Source organism: Physcomitrium patens, chromosome 12, assembly GCF_059467195.1.
Source record: "Physcomitrium patens ecotype Gransden chromosome 12, ASM5946719v1, whole genome shotgun sequence".
NCBI lineage: Eukaryota > Viridiplantae > Streptophyta > Bryopsida > Funariales > Funariaceae > Physcomitrium > Physcomitrium patens.
This window is the reverse complement of record NC_143421.1, coordinates 3693981-3710992: the sequence shown is the minus strand read 5'-3', so window position 1 is coordinate 3710992 and position 17012 is coordinate 3693981. Positions and strand designations below refer to the sequence as shown.

The window sequence follows — 17012 nt, the reverse complement described above, 5'->3', positions numbered from 1 at the left end:
TTTAATACATGTCCAATTTGCAAGACTTGTATCTTAACTTACAAGACAAGTTTCTTATATGGTATTATATTATAATTATTCATAATATCTAAAAATTAATTAAAACATATAATATATTTATAATTATTGATGTGCATTAGAGTGGTTAGTAAGTTAATTTAAAGAGAATTGATGTAAGAAAATTTATTTTGAGATTTATCTATTTTTATTATAGTATTAAATTATATAAAATTTAGATATTTAATATAAAATTTAATGAAAATATTGGAACTCAAAGATGAAGATCCAAACCTCTAAAAAACTTATTTGGAGGGATGAAAGCAACGTATGGATGGACAAAGATAAAAAGTGAAGATCTTCATCCTTATTGGTAAAAAATTATACATAATAGGCTCTTAGGAGGCTGTATATGATGATAATATGAATTTTGGCGACTTCAAAAGAGATATTTAAGAATCAAAAGTAAAGATTTTAAGGTTTAGAATTTGAGTTAAATTTTTTGTACAAATTTTAGAGAATTTGGAGTTAGGATGATGAAGTTATAGCCATTTGAAGTTAAGGTGTCTTTTTAAGACATATTATTATGCTTTTGAAGATACAAAGAGGTTTAGGATTTTAAGATCTATGACTTTTGTGAGAGAATTTCTACATTTAAAGTTTGTATGAAGGAGTTATAGAGCGTTAAAGACAACACATGTAGTTCAAAAGCAATAAGTGAGTTACTTTGTTGATAGTAATGATTGGAATCATATCTTGAGTTTTTGAATGAATTTTTAGCTCAAAATTTTTAAAAGTGTGTATTATTAGATAAAAAATATCAAAATTTTATGGTATTTGAATACTTAATTTGTGAGATATAAAGAAAATTATACATAGGTATATGTAAACAAGGATTTGAAGCTATTTTTAGGATTTTGATAAAATTCTCTCTACCCCGACAACATGTACCACATTGTTAGCTTGTAGCATAAGCTATCTACATATGCAATAAATGGCTAAGTTATTGATTAAGTTTCTAAGCTACCAATCAACTATAAATATGTATAAAGTCAAATACATGTCTATGAAACTTCTAAGAAGCTTTGCCATAAGATAATATCAAATCTATCAATATTTATCTTCTAATTAACACTTCTTATCTAAATAAATATGTTTGTCCATTTTCATATAATAATATGGATATTAGATGAAAGAAGAAGGAGAATATTTTATTATAAAAGAACCTAATTAAAAAAATATAATAAAAATATAGATAAATAATGAATAGGTAATAAAATCTATTAGTAATAAAATTATCTTTTATAAAAATAGATTCTATTTACTTTATAGAACCTTAAATAAGATAAAATAAGATAGATTAGAAATATAAAGAATATAAGCATATATAAGAAGGAATTAGGAGTTGATTAAAATAAAAATTATCTCAAATTACCAAAAATTAATATCTAGAGAGGACCAATTGTCAACTTGGATTGAAATGAGATTCCAAAGAACAAAACCATGTACCTATGGAAACTCCAAGATTCTTTTACAAATCAAAGAGTGAAATTTAAGAGAAGATTTTATATAATTTCTTTGAGCATTGATTTTGGATAATTTGAATTTGAAATGACTTTATAAAATCTTTACAAAGGTAAGATTTTTTTTAATGAATCTAGTTTTTTTGAAATAAAAAAAGATTTACATTTGAAAGAATTTTGTGAGTTTGGTAATAGATCTATAAGTAAAAATTTGTAGATTTGTGATTATAATTGTTCTTATCATGTTTTATAAATTTGAGCATAATCAATTAATTAGATTTAAGATTATTGAAGTTCAAGTATATTAAGAGTTTAAAAATAGGATTTTGAGAATTAATAAAGGTTTCTAAGACCTTTATCAATTCACTAGTTGAATTGAAGTGAAATTTATATATATACGTAGTAGATTTTATTTTCAACATATATGTGAATTCTGAGAGGTATTTAATAATAGAATTAAGAAATTTTGGCTTAGAAAAATCAACATCAAGATTGAAGAAGGAAGCTAGCCTTAAAATCAAGATTTGATCTTTAAAAATCAACATCAAGATTGAAGAAAGAAGCATTCTTAAAATATGCTTGGATATTGGTGTTTACTTTGATTATTAATTATTAATATTTCAATTTGTTGTAAGATTTATAAAGTATTTATTTAAGATTTAGGAATTGATTAAGGTTTATCTAGGATTTGTATAGGATTTATTTAGGATTTAAATGATATTTATTTAAAATATGATTAGGATTTGTTTAGGATTTTTTAAAGATTTGATTAAGGTTTTTCTAAGATTTGACTAGAATTTTTCTAAGATTTGTCTAGAGTTTGTTTAGAATTGTTTAGGATTTATTTAAATTTTGATTAGGATTTTTCTAAAATTTTTCTAAATTTTGATTTTAATCTAATAAAGATTTATTTAGGATTTTTTTATATTTTTTTATAATTTATTTGAAAATTTAATTGGACTTAATCAATATTTGATTATATTTGTTAAGCTTTAATTATTATTTATATATGATTCTATTAAAGTTGTTAAGACTTATTATTGTAATTGTTTTTACCTTCTATAATCAAGTGCTTGATGTATTTTTAAGCGAGACTTTATATGATATGACACCATGACATTATCCTCCCTTCTAAAAACAAGTTCTATAAGGAGGGACTTTCATATATTGAAGAAGTCTAAGATGCGGCAAATTGTATTTGTTACATATTGTAGTCTTTGTTCTCTTTGAAGATAGTTGATTCGTCTTCTCAACCATCAATAATGTCTCATTCTAGGATGACAAGACTACATTATTATTTAGCCGTTGTTGAGGCTTTTATAACTCCTTTCAAACAAAACATTTCTAAGACCATTAAGAGTTGTTTTTTCTTCCAATAAAATCACAAAATATTAGAGATTCCTTCCAAGGTTGTGATACCAAATACATTGTATCTCACTATATAATTGATTTTTTTTATTGCTCTTAAAGATCTTCATTTTGATTATATTATCTTAAAATTTATGACAATTGAAATGTCTTGTTTGGTAAGTCAACAAATGATAGCTCTTGAATTAAATTTTTTGGTTGTTCATTCTCTATCTCTTTAGGATTACAAATACACATAAACCACAAACAAAGATATAAGATAAATTGTAATCTTTTTTAAATTATATTTCTTTTATAGCAAAGATTTGTTATTCTTCATCTTAGTTTTGATAGATGTTATTAATAAAAAGCATGAACCTTCTTTGCTATATTTGCAAGATTATTAGTTGGCTCCTATGTGTATTTATTAATATTATATCCATGCTAGTAAATAAGATATTTCAACATATTTTGGTGCCACCTTGAGTCTAAGACTTCTTTGACTTCAAACTCTTAATTATTATTCACTTCTATAAAAAGAGGTAACATTTCTCTTCTTTCCAAGATATTCACTATCTTATATAACTCAAAAAAAGGCAAATGGAATATAAGATGGATCTTCATAGACTTTCATAGGTATATTTGATAAGGAATTAGATTGATTTGTTCACAAATAAGAAATATTATAAGATTATGGTAATCCAACTTATCATAAGGGCAACTAGTCTTGATATTTTGACAAAATATCTACACTTTGTCACCAACATGAAATTAAAGTTGTTCCTTATAATAGACATGTGCATTGGTCTTTTGTCATTTTTTGAGTTTCTTTTAATTGTATCTTCATTATTATATATGGCTCAAATAAAAAAATTGCCAAAACTTTTATTGAAGGATTATTAACTTTTAAAAAATAAAAAGTATTAAATTATAGATAATAATTATAATTAGAAAAAAATATATTTTTTGTATAAAAAATATACTATATTATTATAAGCAAACTATGCCAATAATAAAAGAATTATCCAATTATTTTGTTAATAATTGATGGTCCACTTCTAATATTGCTCCATAACTTAGTTTATATACTTTGTTTATCTATCATTTTAGAGATGAAATGCCAAAGTTAGTTTTATGTCCATCTTTAAAAACTTGAAAAGGATTTTCCAAATTCTTGATACAAATTGAATCTTTGATAGTCTAGACACTTACAAAGATTTATCTTTTTTTTTTTCTTTTTTTTTTTTTTTTTTACAAATAAGGTGGAAGCTCATGCTAGAGATTTAGAATGGTGTATGAAGTTTTTAGCTAAGTTTTTATCAATATACTTATTAAGTATAGTCAACTTATTTTGTGAAAAACTATAGATTGGTTCAAATAGTAGTTGAGTTTTTTCTTAAAGATTAATAGAACAATCATAAGAACAATGCTTTGGAAGAATATCTATATTATTTTTCTCAAAAACATCTTCATAATCTTGGTATTGGCTTGGAATGCCACTTGAAAAAAAAATTCTATCAAAAATAGGTATAGCATATATAGCAAGAATTGACCCTTTTTTTGCAACATGCATAAAAGTTCTCACACCTATCAATAAAGGTTTGGATATATTAAACTTATGGATTTTTATTTAACTAAAAAAATCCTCAGTTAAACTAAAAAAAAATCTAGATTATGAAAAATCCAATTTATTTGAGGATTATATTTTTTTTTGCTACAATAATCCTAAAATAATTGAATTAGAAGGAAATTTAATCACATTAAATATTACTAAGCTATTATGACTACTAATTGCTACATCTAAAAAAATAGTTTCATGGATGACATCTTTAAAAGATAACAAATGATCATCTATTATTTCTATGAGCACATGTTTGATTTTTTTAATTAAATATATTTCTTATTTTTTTACAAAATCTTTATTTATAAAATAGGCTGAGACTTTTGAATCTTAAAAAGTTAAGTCTTTTTGATTTTTTGGTCCTAAATAAATTTCTATTATAAATTAAGGTGAAGGATCTGAGGAGAGGATAAGATCTTTATTAGGTATTGTATAAAATTTCAATTGCACAATCTCTATTGTACTTGGAGAAACTAATTTTTTAATATATTATCTTTTTTGGCAACCATGCTCTTTATTTGTAGTTGTGTTGCTTCTTTGGATAATATTGAGTAATATGTTTAGATTCTCCATAGTATAGGCACTACCTTTCTTGATAGCATCAAGTCTTTTCTTGTTGAGAAAGAAATTCGAAATATACTATGTTAATTTGCATAGATTCTAAACCTTGATGAATAAGCTTCAAAAAAATTAAAAGTTATTGCCATGACTTGACTTCTACCACTCCAATTAAATCTTTATTTTTGGCATCTTTTAAAGAGTCAATTATTACATGCAAAGGCTTGATTAATAAATTAGTCCAATGATTTTACTTTTGGCATTATCAATAATAAATCTTTGACATTATCTTTTAATATGTATCAAAATTAATTGATAAAATTCTTATTATTCCAATCCAAGTTGCAAGCAAGATTTTGGAATTCAACATCATGTATGGTGGTTGAATATGATCTTTCTCATAAAAATACAAGTTTGTTCACTACTACTTTTTTTCAATCACTTTCTCTTAATAAGGTCAATAATATTTCTAAGAATTAATTTAGATGATAAAAGAAACTCAATTCTTTTTTCATCAAAGGTGCAAATTAAGAAAAAATATTTTAAGATAAAATTATAACTATGAATCAAATTTGAGTAAATCCATTAGAATATTAAAAAATATTGCCACCTTAGATTGAGCTTTACTTATTGTCAAAATCTTTAAAACTTTGATTTTATTCCATCAAAATTCTTTGGCATAATTATCTTTATTTCTTTCATACTTATGGTAGCAAGACTTCTTGGATTCAATTGTCAACTTGATATACTTGCTTCTTTGAATTGCACAACATCTTGGCATAAATTTTAAACTTTATTATTGATTTCTCCTATAGATATCAAAATACTATTTCTATAGTTGACATTAGAGATATGTGAGATTTCTATTGTAAGAATGTTGATAAGCTTGTAAACATCTACAATAACTGTAGATCTATTTTCACTTATGTTGAGAGTAGCATTAATAATGTTTTCTTCCATAAACAACTTAAATACATCTATAAGTCAAATTAGAAGAAAATAATCCGTAATTTCTAAAATAAAATGAAATTTCTACAAAGAAGGATAATCTACTCTCTTTTAGAAAAAAATTATTATTATGGAACTAAAACATTAAATTAAAGGTGGATAGTCCACAAGCTTCAAAATACAACAATAGAAGTAGGGCAGTTCACTCACATCTAAAAACAAGACAAGAATAATTAATAAGAATTCTTGTCAAATTATCAAGGATATGAATCTTGAAGATCCAAAAATTTAATACACTCTTGTATAATTCTAAAAGAATAGATATTCACTCAAAACTAATATAATATTAAAACTATAATGACTATTGCCAAAGACAAAAAGACTAAAAAGACTTGAAATAAGACTAAAGATTAAAGACTAAAAATGCATTGACAAAAGTGAAGAAGGTTTTACTCTTGCTTCTATATATACTATCAACTAAGAATTGTGTGGAGATGTCCTATAAGATCTATAATATATGTCCAATTTGCAAGACACATGTCTTAACTTACAAAACAAGTTTCTTCTTTGCACGCCACAATTTTAGCTTGTACCACAAGCTATTTACATGTGTAATACATAATTAACTTATTGGCTAAGTTTCTAATCTATCAATCAACAATAATTATGTATAAAATCAAATATGTGACTATAAATCTTTTAAAAAGCTTTGCCACAAGATAATATCAAATCTATCTACATTTACCTTCTACTTAGCACTTCTTATCTAAATAAATATGTATGTCTATGATACACTTAAAGAAGAATGAAAAAATATATAAATATATATATATTTTTTCATGCATCACTACAAGTATTAACATTTAAAAAATTCCAAAATACACATACACACATACACACATACATATATATATATATATATATAGATAATTAGAAAAGATGCTAATAATAAAACAATCTATATATTTAATTATTCTTGTAGCTTTTAAAAAAAAATCATTAGAAAATTTGAAAAGTACATGATAAGACTATACTAACAATAAAATAAACCATAGCAAAGAGATAAGCTGATCCAAAAATTCAAAAAAATAAAAAACATTCCTAAATTATCTTGACCAAAGAACCTAAATACTACCATAACAGTAATTTCAAAAGATCATTATTGCTAAAGAATCTAATATTATAAAAAAAAATCTACAGCAGAGTATCTTAACAAATTCTTTGAGTTGTAGAATTAAATATACTTTACATAAGTAATACATCAAATATATAAAAAATCATCACTACCCAGAACACAAACATTAAACGCACAAGAAAAAACATCCGTACATCGATACATGAATGGTAACAATATTAAAAAACCAATAATTAAAAGCATGAACAACAAAGAGACGAATTCAGAAAGGTAGGTGAAATCAAAAGACATTATCGTACACCAGGATGGAAAAGGTACTACAGGGCCCCAGCCCCAACGAAGATCAGAATCGGGGCCATTAAGTGACAGAACGAGTGAGAGTCCACTGAAGAAGAAGACCAGTCTCACAGCAACACTGAGTGAGTGCACAGGCACTGTGGCATTGTCACCCGCAGTGACGATGCTCCTCCACGCCCAGTGCCTCGCCTTCCATCTTACCCTGCCTGGGCCTGACCTTGAGCTTCTCTCTCTCTGCATCTATACTCCTCGCCGTCTGCTCCCCCTGCTTGCCTCGCCTAGCGTCGCCTGTAGGCAGCACCACAGAGTGTTCGGGAGCGCGCCCAACCCATAAGCCTGGACCAGGTTTAGAAGGGAGTTCGCCGTCGGGCATGACGCTGGGGAGTCCAGCAGGAGCATCGCGTGTGGGCTGCTCTCCAGAACGACTCCGGCGCGCCAGGTACTACTACTCCTCATCGATGCTCGCACAGGGCGTCGCTGCCGCTGTCGCGCAGATCTGGGCTCTGTGCGCAATTGTATGGCTACATGGGCGGGGCGGATTCCCATGATCAGGGCTGCCGTGGTGGGTGCTTGCGGGAGTAGGATTAGCGTGTGGCAGTGTACGGAAGGGAGTAGGGCGACTGCTTCAACGGCTGGGCGGGGGTAATTTTCGGCTGAGGAGATTTGAGTAGATAAGGTTGCCAGGGGCACCGAGGGCGGGGTGGTGTTGGTAGTTCCTGCGACGGATTGTGGTGGGGGACGTCCTGTTTCTGAGAGGAAGGGTGAGCAAGCAGTGAGGGTAGGACGGGTGAGGGGGGATGGAGCGGTTGTGTGCGAGTTGAAGTGAGCTGGGATTGCTACGAGGGGGGGTTGGCATTTGGGATGGTGGAGGGCGAGAGCGTGGGAGAGGCGCAGGATGGGACGAGAGTCGGGGGCAAACGGGTACATTTGGTGAAAGCGCAGTCGACGAAGCAGCACGCGGAGAAGGGGTTGTGAGTGGGCACATGCGGTTTCGCTGTGTGAGGAGCGCACGTTGTTATGCAAGCTTAGGACGCGTCCTTGATGGTCATGTGAGTGGGAGGGTGGCGATTTGGCATGGAGCTGGTACGGGTGGGTGGGTGCGGTTGCATGATTGCGCTAGAGAGTCGGAACGCGAAGTGTCTGATTGGTTGCGGTGACCTAATGTGCGGAAACTGGTGACGTTGTTGGCGTGTGAGAGGAATTGCAGCATCGTGAGATGGTTGATTGGAGGCTTGTTTGATGGCTTGGACGTGGTGGAGTATGTCGCGGGAAGGCGTGTGAGGGAACACGGCAGCAGTGGTGCTAGAGCAGGGGGGTGATGTGTGCAGGAAGAAAGAGGCGATTTGCTGTTTAGTTTCTGTGTTGCGGTCATCGCTTAGCATGATGGGGTGCGCGGACTGGGAGGCATTTTGAGGGCCTGGTTGGGGTGTTGGGATGCGGAGATGTCTGGCGCGTGGTTTTGTGTGCAAGCAGAAGCTTTGAGGAGTATTCTTGGCGCAGGGGTGGGGTGTGCAGAGGTGGAAATTAGGGGGAATGGTGGTGCAGAGGGTGGTCGCTTGATGTTGACGATGGTGGTATGTGGTGGTTGGTGCAGGCAGCATCGTCCGGGCGTTTTGTGCCCAGCTGGGATGCGTGGAGGAGCGCGGTACCCGTGGGACGCGAGCCCGGTGGATTATGAGGGAGAGTGGTCGATGCAGCTCGTCCGCAGTTGTGAGCGAGATGTGCACGTAGTAGAGGGACGCGCATGAGAGGCAATGGGCACATTGAGGCGAAGAGGATAAGTTGGGAAGTTTGCGCTGGTTGGCGCGGAACGTGGACGGAAAGCGAGCGGAGTACACACGGAGCACATTGAGCGGAAGCCTGGACGGGTGCAGAGCGGGTGGGCGGAGGAAGCCGCGCCGGTGAGGGAGCTCAGAGCAAGCGGTACGAAGTGGGAGGAGTGGCACACACGATTGTGTGATGAGGGGTACGAGCGAGGCGGATAGTAGACGGATTCGCGGAGGTGGGTGGTGTGCGGTTGGTAGTGGCCCCGGTTGCGGGAAGGGATGATGTGGCGGACGTTGTGATTGATGCGACGGAGAGGAAGTGCGGCGAGATGGACCGGTTGGATGAAGCGTCCGGTGGGGCGGACTTGGCAGTGCAGGGGGAGAACTGTTTGAAACAGATAGCCAGCAACTACGTGGAGGAAGAAGACGGCGAGAACTGCAGCGGCGAGGAGGAAGGCGTGGGGAGGGAGAACGGCGCGGATTCGGCAGCGCCAGGCGGGCACGGGGGAGGGGGCCGGCATGGATTGGGTGAGAGCGTGGGCGTGGAGGTAAGAGACAGTGCGGGGCACAGCGGGAACGAGAGTGAGAGGAGAGAGGCGTCCGGGGAGAGCTGCGACGAAGAGCAGGGTGGGGGGAGTTCGGGGGAGGAAGAGGAGGAGGATGGAGACGACGAGGAGGAGGGGGAAGAGGGGGAACAGCGGCACGGTGGCGCGAGCGTTGCGGAGAATGGGTTCGCAAATCTGGATGAGAGAGATGAGGGGAAGGCGGCGAACAGCGAGAGCTACTCGGGTGGAGTGGAAGGATTGGCGGTGGAGAGGGAGAACACGGACAGCGCAGAGGGCACGAGGGATAGGGTGGACGCAGCGGAGAAGAGTGTGACGCAGAGCGAGTGCGATCCCGAGGGCGGAGGAGTGCAGGGAGGGCCAACGTTGCGTCGGAAGAGGGGGCGGCCGTTGAAATCGAGTGAAAGGCAGACGAGCATACGGGCAGGTCCTATCACCCCTAAGCTAGAAGAGCCGAGGTCTGTGCGGATAAATCGTGGGGTGAAGCGACGATATCCTGGTATAGGGCCCGTTCGTGGACTGGTGGGCGGTTTGTGGACAGCTGGCTTGCGTGCATTGTTGAGATGGAATGGGGTGAATTGCAGGAAGCGTTGAGCATGGAATGCAATGGGTGTGAGATGCGGGAGGTGACGGTGTGTGGTGTCGGGATGGCGCAGGTGACGAATCGGAGGACGACAGTTTGCCGAAACGGGTTCGTGTGCGGAGCATCACGAATATATGCGGGGACTTTGCACAGCCGATTAAAGGTTCGAGACGGAGCTGGAAATTGGGGGGGGGGGGGGTTGGGCGTAGGGGTTTGCGGAGGGTGAGTCGGTGGTGGTCGTGACGGGGTGTGAGCTGGCGCGGTTTGGAGTGGAAGGGGGGGGGGTGTGTGGTGGACTGACGTGATGGTGTGGCGGTGGGGATGCAGGTGAGGATATGAGCGTGGAGGAAGCTGTGGAGGCGAATCCAGCGAGGAAGCGAGGGAGGCCGAGAAGGGGGAATCGAGTGGAGGGTGTGGCGAAGGCAGACGAGGCGGAGGTATCGGCAGTTCCGAGCAGCGGGAAGAGGAAGACGATCGAGGCGGTTCTGGATTCGGAGAGCATGAAGTGGGCTTGTCACGGGAGAAACGGTACTGGAAACGTGGGAGACAGTGTGCATTGTGGTTGGCGGCGTGTGGATGGGTGGGGAAAAATGGCTGATGGAAGAGGGTTACTGGATGATGACGATGGATGCGCAGTGTCGGTCGGTGGTGGGATGGATTAGGATGTCGAGGGGAGGGATGCATGGAGGCCATGGGGGTGGTGGAATGTGGGGTAGGAAGACGTTCCCCGCAGCGTGGGGACGGTGGTGTGGGGATGGTAGGGGTGGGAGATAGTTAGGTGCAGCGTGTGGTATGGTGAGGAGGAGGGTTGTGGATGTGAGAAATGTTTGGTTTATGGGGTGTGGGTGTTTGTGTGACGTAGCTGGAAGTGTTGACGTGATGACATGGCGAGTGGTTAGCAGGCCCGATATTTGCGTGCAACGCGGAAGGATGCAAGAAGCGATTCGTCGAAGCTGCTTCATTGTATGCTCATGCGCGGGTGCACGGGGATCGGCCATACGTGTGTCATTACGACGGTTGCATCAAGGTGGTGACTTTGGACTGTGGAGTTTTTGAGTATGAAGTGCATTGCGATGATGCGAGGTTGGGTGGGGCAGGTTGTGATTTTGGTGGTGGTGCGGCGGAGGCTGTGGATGCGGAGTGATGGGGTGAGCGTGTGGTTGTGGGGGGTTTATGGGAAGGCGAACGGTGTGGGCTTACCGGGGTGTTTTCTGTTTTTTTGTGGTGGCAGAGCTTTTCGGAGAGGTCGAAGTTGAAGCGTCACTTCCTGATTCATACAGGCGAGAAACCATTTCTGTGTGTTTACGAAGGGTGTGGCAAGGTGATGATTTCGTTCCGTTTGTTGGTGGTTGGTTTTGGTGGAGTTTGGGGTGTAGGAGGGGGGCGGGGGGATGTGTAGAGTGCGAGTGTTTGTGGTCCGGAGATGCGTGGATGTTGGGTGGTGGAAGCAGGTCCGGCATGAAGCGGGGTGGGTAGAGTGTGCGGTGTTGGAGGTGGTGTGGGTGTGGGTGTGGGTGTGGACGGAAGGGGGTATGATGATACTGACTGGCGCGATGGTGGTGTGGAGCGCAGGCGTTTTCGTTGGATTTCAATTTGCGGTCGCACATGAAGACGCACACGGGCGACTACCACGAGTGTCCATACGATGGGTGCGACAAGAGGTACTGCCAGGAGTACAAGCTGCGAGCGCACATAGTGAAGGAGCACAACAAGTCCGGGAAGGGAACGAAGAAGCTGGCGAAGGTGGTGGGCAACGGCGGGGGTGGTAAGATCCGGGGTACCTTTTTGGTGGGATGAGTGTGTGTGTGCGGAGGGGCAAGTTGTGGGATGGGCGTGGTGATGGTGTGGAGGTTGGAGGAGGCGGGATGGTGTGTGTTGACTTGGTTCGGGTGTGGTGTTTGTTGTTGAAGGTTTGGTGTCAGTTGCAGGGGCGAACGTGCGGGACGCGGCAGCGGCGAAGAAACGTGCTGTTGTAGCTGCGCTGCAGGCGAAGCGGTCGAAGCTGGAGTCGATGAAGGAAGCTCGGGAGAGCAGAATTGCGGAGCTGGAGGAGGAGAAGGAGAGGGAAGCGTTCGAGCTGAGCCGCATCGAGCGGCTGCTGAAGAAAGTGGAGGGAGAGCAGAGACGGGTGGAGGGGCAGGGAGGGTCGCCGGCGATGTCGGTGTCGGCATCGGAAGAGGAGGAAGAAGAGGAGGAGGGGGAGGAGGGAGAGGGAGCGTGTCCGTCGAACGGAACAGGCGGGGACACGAGCTCGTCGGACGAGCAACAAAGCCGGCTGGAGTACACGGCGATGGGAGAAGGGAAGGACGTGGTGATGTTCGCGCACAAGCTTCCGACGGCGGATCAGGGGGCGCGGTTGGTTCGGACCATGGAAGGAAGACCCGCGGAGTCGCTGGCAGAGGCGGGGACGAGCTTGACGCCGATGCTGTGGCTGCAAGGGGCTCCGCCGTTCCAAGGGCACCTGGCGGAGCATTCGGCGTTGAGGCCGCATCTGAGGTCGCGACGACCGGGAGGTGGAGAGAGTGGGAAGGTGGCGATGGGGTGCGGAGCGAGCCCGTGTGGGGGAGGGAAGGAGAAGAGCGGGCAGCAGCAGAAGCGCGCGAACGGAGAGGCGTGGTCACAAGGAGAGAGCAGCGACAGCGGGGCAGGCAAGGCGAACGGAGGCGGTGGTGGGAAGGGGGGTGGAGGGCAGGCGGAGGGGGGATCGGGAAAGGCGAGGGTGGTTGGGACGAAGAAGAGCGGAGCGAGTACAGGGAGGGGCGGGGCGAGGCGGACGAATGCGAGCACGGGGACAAACGAGAAAGGGGTACGAGTTTCAGGAGGAGCGGAGATGGCGAGAATGGACGGGAAGGGAGCGAAGGAGGTAGGGACGGTGTCGACGCAGCAGCAGCAGCAGGGGGGTGGGCGAGAGTCAACATCGGGCGCGTTTCTGGTGTCGATGAACCCAATTCTGGTGTCGAGCGACCACGGGTTTTCTCCGACGGATGCGCGGTTTTTGGCGAACGAAGGGTTCCCGTCGCTGGCGCAGGGGTTACTGCGGGAGCGGCTGCAGGCGAAGGACGGGGTGAAGAGCATGTCAGGGTCGGCATGTCCACCGAAGGAGAAGGCGTACCGGTCGATGAACGAGGTGCTGCACTCGGCAGCAGAGGCGGGGTTCGTGGGCGGTGGGGGAGGGAGCGAAGAGTTTGGGGGGGAGCAGGCAGCACCGGAGCAGAGCTTCGAGCCTTCGGCGGCGCAGTTATTCACGTACCATGAGCAGCCCCGGTTGGTGGACTGAGGAGGCTGGTTCGGAGGCTTGGATGTCTTACTGCATTTGTCTGCTGTAATGCACATCGAATCGACCATTTTCTTGGATATTGTTCTCAGTGTTTTGTTTAGGCTCCCGTAAATTTCTATACGGATGTGTATACTCTTGGGTAATATTTTTCCTGTGTGTCGTTGGTGTTGATCGGTGTTTCTTTAATGTCTCGGTTAGTTCGGAAGGTTATGCATCTTTGACGAAGTTCGGGTTGGTTGGATCTTCGATTTGATCTAAAGTCATTGGGGTTTTGGAATTTAATTGTTTGGGGATGGGTTATTGTTATAGCTTATTACGATTGTTTATACATTTAGTTTTCGTGTTTGCGGTGAATGTGAGTTGTTCGCCGTGTGCATTTTCTTTTAAGGGATGTGTTATGATCTTCTGCGAGGATTTGCATGACTGATCAGTAGCTGGAATACCCATATTATGCATTGCTGGTTGTTTATGTGTAATTTGGCTTTGGTTTGGTTCGACTTCAAGCTAATCTCAATCCGGTCAGTTGACCTATCCTCTATATTTTTGGAGAATTATTTCGACGATGATGTTTGGTGCCTGTTTACCCGACGTTTTTATTTGAAGTGATGCTTTTCTAACATTCATCCGATTTCAAGATTTTATGTAATATTTAGAGATTGTTCAACGGTAGGCCTGGACCGATATAGGTTGGCTGCTTGTGGAATAATTTAAATATTGGTTGTCAGCCTAGTCCTCTTTTTCTGGACGCTGATGTCTTTAAGTCCTCACTCTGGGTGTGTTCGTTTTGGCCTTTACCACAATCGGTTACCCGTATGTATGTTGCTGATTCGAGGCTTGTGAGCGGACGTGCCTTCGGTCCCGCTCGGCTACTTTTTAAAGTTTTAAAATTTTAATTACTGTTTGCTCATTCGTGAATGTGTAGTAAACCCTCCCACAATCTATCTGCGCTTCACTCCTGCATGTACAACCTGACCATGCACGGTATCTAATACTAACGTTGTGGCATTATTCTGCTTCCTAGATTGATTATGCGAAGCCAGAGCGGGTGACAAATTTCCGACCATTTTTTTTCACAATTACTCTGAATCCTTTCAGTGGACATTGAATCGGATGTCTACAGATAGGTTCCAAGGACTCGTATGTGAACCCATGAACATCTTCTCCTCTGCTTTTGCTCTCAGATCCTGTTCCTCTATATGGCAAGGCTACCTCGACTTGCACTCCTTAAAACCCAACGTACCAAACTTTAGCTCACAGCTCACAGCAACACTGTAGCAAGCTATCAAACCCCCTGAAAGCTCATCAGTGATTCTTGCTGGCACCGCAACGGACACTGATCATGGACGGGAAATTATTGCAGGGTGGATCTGATGGCAATCGAGGTTCTTTATGGGACAGGACTGCTCCTTAAGCTGTGACCGCGGCCCCCATGAACGCATTTGACCTGCTTCTGATGCCATTACTTTGGTCATTTAATCCCAATGATGCACTTTCCTGTGCTTGTCAAATTAGAACGGTAGAAAATTTGAATCCCGTGCTACCATCAGAAGAAAATAACCCAGTCAGAAATACATGATTTAATGACCAAAATGTTTTTAAAGTACATAACTACTATTCGTTTAATCATTAAAGCAAATTAAACTTTCTGTAGAAATGCACAACCATTTGTTTGGAATTAGTAGTAAAGTTGTTTTTAATGTAATCAAAATGTAATTGAACCTGGTTTGGTGTATCTAAAATGTAGAGATTTATGTACTACAGTATTTAGGAATGTTTTATGTCAACAAAATCAGATGAGGTGAGGTCATTTAACTTCTTTTTTTAGTCAACATTGTTCTTGTTTTATTTGAAGTATATTCTTGCATGCTTTTGAATTATTTAATTTTTAAATTTAATTTTAAAATAATAAAACAAAGTAGTTAGTTAAAAGTTTAGTAGTATAGGAGAATTTTGCATCCTATTTGTAAAAATATTTTTTCAAGAGTCATCTATTAAAGGATTTCTTATGTGGTTTTTATCTTGGTTATTAAGTAGATTCTAACATATTGTTTTATAGAAGTGATTAGTGTTGTTATAAGGTAAAATCTTCAATTATTAATTTGATCCTTCTCTAATGATCCTCTTATAGGATTTGTTTTGTATAATAATGTTGTCAATATGTTTTGGTTGGAACTTATTTTTGAAAAGACTTTTCAACTAGGCAATAAATAAAATCCTTCAATTAATCCCAACAAAAAAAAAAAAATGTATTTCAAGATATTTTTAATATTAAGATTTATTTAGTTTATATGTTAGTCTCTTTTACATCTTTAATTTCTTAATAACATCATTTACCTTTAATTGAAAAAAAACTTCATTACTATAATAGATAAATGTTACATTAAGTTGTCTTGTTTATTAATAAAATTTAATGAATTATTATTTTCAATATATATATTAATAAATCTTTGGTGTTTCTCTATACAAGACATTTAAAAATATCCTAAGTAGAAAATAATTGCCAAATAGGTAATTTTATATTTTTAAGAAATATGTATTTAGTTTATATTTTAGATTAAGGTTATTTAAAGAATCATCACATTGGCTTGAATAATTGAAGAAATTATTTGATTGTTAAGGACATGAATCATGATAAAATTCTAAGAAAATAAATATAGTCTTATATTACTAAATGAAACAAAATTAAAAATTAAAAAAGTTAAAATTAAAAAAAATTAAAATTAAAAGAATTTGGAATGACTTTTACTAATTATAAAGAAACTTGAGAATCTTCAACCAAGACTAAAATATATGAAAGGTATTGACTTAAAGTAGAATGGCCTCATTCTTACCTTCATACATATTAGTTGTTAACAACATGAATCATGCCAAAACCTTGAAGAAATAATACACTTATGTATCACTCAAAAAGAGAGAAAGAAAAGAAAGAAGAGATATTTATAAAATAGATGAGAATTATAATGGCTATTGCTAAACACAAAGTGATTAGAAAGTCTTAAACCAAGATTGAAATACAAGAAAGGTGTTGAGAAGATTAAGGATGGACTTAGTCATGCCTCTATATATACTAGATATAGAGTAGGTCTTATGTAAGCTTTTTAGAGGCTATTAGGATTCTGGCCTAAAGTGTTATATTGTAAAATACTTCTCATACAACTTTTTAAAAGCAAGAAACTTGCAGATTTGAATCCATTTGCAAGCCATTTGACATGTTCATAAAAATCTAATTATCTAATCTTTGTCTAAAAATCTTTCTTAAATATTTTTAAGGTAAATAATATTTCATCAACAAGTTTCTATTTACTTATATATACATCTATTTACTTCTAATTATTTAAGTAATATAGGATTTTTTTAGATTATTTCTTTATTTTAGGCAATAAGTTCTACAAAGAGT

At 38.9% G+C, this 17012-nt stretch overlaps 1 protein-coding gene and 1 long non-coding RNA gene across 6 annotated transcripts; both read left to right on the top strand.

Annotated features, from left to right (window-relative positions):
• Window positions 1-7871: 7871 nt before the first annotated feature.
• On the top strand, window positions 7872-9199 carry LOC149988000 (uncharacterized). Its single transcript, XR_016505704.1, has 2 exons — window positions 7872-8068; window positions 9021-9199. It is a non-coding gene; the product is annotated as an uncharacterized LOC149988000 (long non-coding RNA).
• LOC149987999 (uncharacterized) lies at window positions 9160-14040 on the top strand. 5 transcript variants are annotated; one of them, XM_090254633.1, is made up of 7 exons: window positions 9160-10254; window positions 10412-10501; window positions 10666-10866; window positions 11238-11365; window positions 11570-11618; window positions 11911-12103; window positions 12261-14040. In XM_090254633.1, exons 1-7 carry the CDS (start codon window positions 9522-9524, stop codon window positions 13591-13593), a joined length of 2727 nt encoding a protein of 908 aa, XP_090110759.1. In that variant the 5' UTR covers window positions 9160-9521; the 3' UTR covers window positions 13594-14040. The 5 variants fall into 5 exon arrangements, with proteins under 5 accessions (XP_090110759.1, XP_090110758.1, XP_090110757.1 ...); XM_090254632.1 differs by having other exon boundaries at window positions 9161-10254; window positions 12249-14040; XM_090254631.1 differs by having other exon boundaries at window positions 9162-10254; window positions 11570-11659.
• The last annotated feature ends 2972 nt before the right edge of the window (window positions 14041-17012 follow it).